Source organism: Limulus polyphemus, unplaced genomic scaffold, assembly GCF_000517525.1.
Source record: "Limulus polyphemus unplaced genomic scaffold, Limulus_polyphemus-2.1.2 Scaffold1317, whole genome shotgun sequence".
NCBI lineage: Eukaryota > Metazoa > Arthropoda > Merostomata > Xiphosura > Limulidae > Limulus > Limulus polyphemus.
The window spans coordinates 291,753-296,927 of NW_013666927.1; the positions used below are offsets into that span (position 1 = coordinate 291,753).

Here is a 5,175-nt window from a genome sequence, read left to right on the forward strand (position 1 = left end):
AGCAATGCCAGTCTCCAAACAATATTTCTCCTGAACGTTCATCTATCGTTTACGCCGGAAGAAATACACCAAGCCCTGAAAACTACAACCAACTCCACGATCCATGCAGTCCACCGCATCCAGTCTAAAAAAAACAGGTTTACCCTCCACGTTTATGAAAGTTGTCACAACTTCAAAACATACAGCAGATTTCATCCTCACCCACGGCTGCTTCCTTGATTATCATCACTTCAAAGCAGAAAAACCTTATCGCAAGCCTCACCCACCCCATACCTTTCCTAACCCACTCTCCAAGCCCACGTTTCACAACACCCAGAAGAAAACCGCCGCCAACAGTACTCTACCGCCCATCCTAAAACAACAGACCAAGCTACTCAAACCTCACCCACTCCTGAAACACAAGATATGTCCACTCAAACCACCACTACCAGGAGGAAAAAAAGGCACCCAGACCCAGCCACCACTTACCATCGACTCCTATCAACAAACCAACAACACGCCTCCCAGCCCCAAGCCACTTTCTACATCATCAGCGTCTATCTCACCGAACGCCTTAGTAATCGACACCTCCTCCGATTTCTACCTACCCAACGAACCTTTCACAGTCTTCCGCTCACTCACCAACGACACCGAGAACTCCACGCCTTTACCACCTGCCTGGAACCAGAAACTGTGCCATTTTAAAACCTCGATAAACTCCAAGAGACTCCACAACAGTTTCAAAAACTAATCAACCCCCAGCACCAGACTTCACTTTGCCTTCCCTACTTACTTCTTCTCATTAATCGGGCACTGATAACGAATCAGTTGTTACCAGTGAAAGTGGGTTTTCTCGGGGTACTCCCGTTTCCCCCACACTAAATTCTCGGCATAGGATTTTTATATCCCCGCCGCCCTGATGGAACATCTGTCCAATAGCGGCTGTTTAGTTTATTTTAGTTTACTTTGCTCTTCACTTTTTTATTGTCTACAATTACTCTCTCTTTATCTTTTTAAAACTACATACCTCGTCTGCATTAATTTCCTAATTTCTCAAGCTAAGCCCATATTCCTAGACCACGAGCGGAGTGAAGGAGGATTGTTTAATCTTCGAGCACCAAAGATTAGTAATTATTTCTTCGGAAATAATTATTTTTAAAACTAAATAACTGCCAGGAAAAACGAAACGAGACAATTAATCGGAATTGAATTGCAGACAGAGAGAGATAGAGACGGACAATTGAGTCAAGCGCGGTTGTGACATGAGTAAAGTGCGTGAATCGTTGTGAATTATAGGGTGTGTTTAAGTTAAAGAGACTGTGGAAATTAAGTATATTGCAGAGTTGAATTGATAAAGAATAAACTCGTTTTATTTAAGAAAAGACTTGTATCCTGAAGTTTATCGGAAAGAATTTCTACAAAAAAATTAACAAACGACCAGAGACGTAAAAATATAATAGAGTTAAGCGATAACAATGGAAAGTAATACACCTATCCTTCCACACGATATGTCTATGTGAGTTTCCTTTCTTACGTGGCGAATTTATTAAAGCCTACTGTAAAATTCTTAATATATTACCACGTTTTTCCAAGTAACATTCTAGGTTCTCATACACTTCGTAAACGCCATTACAATATCTGTGTAATATTTTTATTTTTCTCAAATGTGTTTTGCAGAGATAAACATGCTTTATTTGGACCCTGATTATAGTCGTTGAAGAAAGCCAGTCGTAATTTAACATGTTATTCGAACTTTTAGAATTACATTAATCAGTCCTGTATCTGTAAACAGATCTATTCAAAGTAACATGAATATTTCAACATATTTCGCTTTAAAAACTTGACTATTTTATGTACCTGTTATCTATTTATTAATCTTGTTTTCCTATTGCATTTTATTCAAAAAAGTATTTCAACCAAATTCAAACAAGTTTGGAGCATATTATGCAGTGTTTGACACAAATCCAAGAAACAACTAACAAAAAGGTGATGGTGTGTGTTTCTAATTAAGCACAAAGCTACACAATGGGCTATCTGTGCTCTGCCCACCACGGGTATCGAAACCCGGATTTTAGCGTTGTAAATCCGCAGACATGCCGCTGTGCCACTGGGGGGCCGGCGAAGGTGAACTTCATTAAAAAATAACGGAATTCAACAAGACAGAGTTGATTCATCCTACGTCATTTATTCAAATGAAGTGGTGTTACACGTGAAGTATGCATGAATAAATTTACATAATAATCTCATCACTTTTGTATACGTTGCTATTATTGAAATTTATGGTATTCAACAGTATTTGTACTTGAATTTCTTGAGGTGTTTAATAAAGCTGCACCAAATGATAAATAATTACAATGGTGTTGGGAAGACAGAAGAGATATGTATGAAAAGAACTTACGCTCTGAAATTGAGCTCAATGAAGAAATTTCTGTAGAAAATAATTCATTTAATTCTTATGATATACAGAGGGTTGAGTACGCTGTGTTAAAACGATATGCAAATCAGCAGGTCACGTGAAAACCACAGCCGAAATGAAATCTTGGTGGAAGGTATGCATGATAACATTTTGGTATTGTCTGGGTTTCGTGGGTGTTGTGATACCCCTGAAAATTGATCATTTTTGGTATAATCATAAGTATATCTGCAGATTGGGGATTTGGAAATTCCAATAATTAATACCATTGAAAACAGCAACTTCTGCCAAACAGAAAAAAATCTGCAACAAGTCGTATCCCAGGCGTGGTGAGCAAGTTAGTAGCAAAAGCTGTTCACGTTCCCCGGGCATATAACCCAGATAGACTGCTGTACCCAAATTGCTTCCAAGACACATGGTCCAACTGTCATATACCTCAACACCTGGAGAATGAGTATTTGTGTTATTAATTACGAAGACATATCGGTAAAGTCGCAAGATGCAGTACCTATGAATTTCTGTGCGATCGAACTGTTGAAACGGGCGCTAGGAAACCGTTGTCCTCGTATACGAGGGGTGGAGTGATGCCGGATCATTGTTCCGGCACCTGAACTTGGAGCTTAGTTTTGGTACTTTAAAACTAAAGATATGTATGTAAAAACGTTTTCAATTTACCTTTAAGTTAACCAAACGCTTAACCATAAATCGCTTTTTCTTTAGCTATTCGTGTTGGCAGGGTAGAAGGTATGCAAAGCATTATAAAAATCAAGGTTGTTAATACTGTTACGTCTCTGGTCGTTTGTTAATTTCCCGTATAATTTCTTTCGGATGAAACTTTAGCGATACAAGTCCTTTCTTAAATAAAACTAGTTTATTTTTTCTCAATACAACTTTGCAATACACTTAATTTCCACAGTCACTTTAACTTAAACAGACGCTATAATTCCCAACGATTCACGCACTTTACTTACGGTCACTACCGCGCTTGACTCAATTGTCCGTCTCTATCTCTGCCTGTCTGCAATTATCTATGCCGTCACTTCATTTGCCGGCTTATATATACAAAAATAGAGGGCGCGTAGAAAAGACTAGAGTTGCCGGGAACAGACATGATCCTTCTAGAATCTCATGACGTGTTACTAGCGTCACGTGACTTCCGCTGTCGTGACAATACTATAGCGCAGTTAAACAAATATAAAATTAATAAGATATGCGATTTTAAAATTTATTTTAGTGTTAATGATTTTTATTCGGTGCACAGTTTTTTTTTGTTTTTTTTTGTTGTTGTTGTTGTTGTTTCCCTTTCTGCTTAATTTAAGGAAAGCTCAATTATTTGTTTTCTCTCGTGTATTCAATTTGGCTTTAATGTGAATAGTCTCAAATAATTAGTGTTGAATATATTATCTTTATTTAAAATGGGCTTAAAAAATTGAAATTAGACTTTGAATTACACCCTTACGACGGAGCGTTTTGGAGTAGAAATTATGCTATATGGCTGTTCTCATGAAATACACTCGTCAGATAGAACATGACCGGACGTGGTGACATGGACTGTAATGACATAGGGAGGCTCCAAAATATTTGTAATGTAATGTACTTAATCTCTGTATATTTCAGTATTTAGTATATATGCCTAGTTATGTTCTATATTTAGAACTTTTTTATGTCAATACTTTTTTCTAGTTCTTTTATTCAAAGTTGATGTTAGAAAGGAAATATTTATCAAGTTAAAGAACTAAAGAGAAAATAATCGGTGTATTTGAAATTTAAGTGTTTTCCGAATACAAATGGAAAACTAAATAGTATAACCAAGACAAGGTTTGGTAAAACATTGATTTTTGATACGCTTTAAGCAAATACATTATAAATAAATATTTTTCAGGTCCTTGTTGAAAAGTTGCTTCGTTCATGTTCAGGTGTTAAAAACATCTACGTCTTAGTTAGAGCTAAGAAAGGAAAAGAGCCATGCCAAAGGGTGGAGGAGTTATTGAATGCTAAGGTATCTATTTAACATTTTATGTATGTTTTTGTGAATACATTTTAGCGAATTATCAACTTTTTTGTGTAACACCACATCAAAATCATTCTTAGCTGGAAGTCTCTTCGAGGTCACTTAACTTTGTCAGGGATACTGCCCAGAATTAACTATGTGGATGAAGTTATAAGTAGGTCATTAGGGCTAAATGCTAGGCTTAGGTTAGTATGTAAGGATGAGCAGATTGGCTGGTTGGACTCGTGGGATCAGTTCAGTGGGAGAAGAGAACTTTTTGGAATGGATGGTTTACATTTAAATAGAGTAGAGGCTGGCTTGTTTGCTAAGGCTATTAACTAAGCTGTAAGGGAAGTTTTAAACTAGGACTAGGCAGTGGTGAGAGCCAGGATAAACTAAATGCAAAAATAATAAAAAGCAGAGAAAAGCTTAGCATAGGAAATTAATATAGAAGTAGTTATAAAGATAGGCTTAATTGTTACTATTGTAATGCTAGAAGTATAAGAAATAAAATAGATGACTTTAGAGCGCTTGTAGGAATGGAGGATTTTGATATAATGGGAATAATTGAAACATGGTTAAACATAGATGATTTTGATAAGATAATTTTTTTGAAATCCAGGGTTACAGGCTATTTAATAGGGATAGAGTATTAAAGAGGGAAGGAGGAGTGGCTTTATATGTAAACTGTGAGTTACATCCTGTTAAAGTTGAGGATATCAAAGATAATAACAAAGAGATTGAATCCATTTGGGTTTCTATTAATGAATAAAAAGGGAAAAGGCTTTTAGTG

The 5,175-nt window shown here is 36.6% G+C and overlaps 1 protein-coding gene across 1 annotated transcript in view; it reads left to right on the forward strand.

Moving 5' to 3' along the window:
- LOC106463072 (putative fatty acyl-CoA reductase CG5065) overlaps nucleotides 1-5,175 on the forward strand; it is a 31,628-nt gene that overhangs the window by 7,916 nt on the left and 18,537 nt on the right. Inside the window, exon 3 of the mRNA XM_013923043.2 lies at nucleotides 4,275-4,391. Coding sequence (XP_013778497.2) covers nucleotides 4,275-4,391 — 117 coding nt within the window. The remainder of the gene's footprint in view (nucleotides 1-4,274; nucleotides 4,392-5,175) is intronic.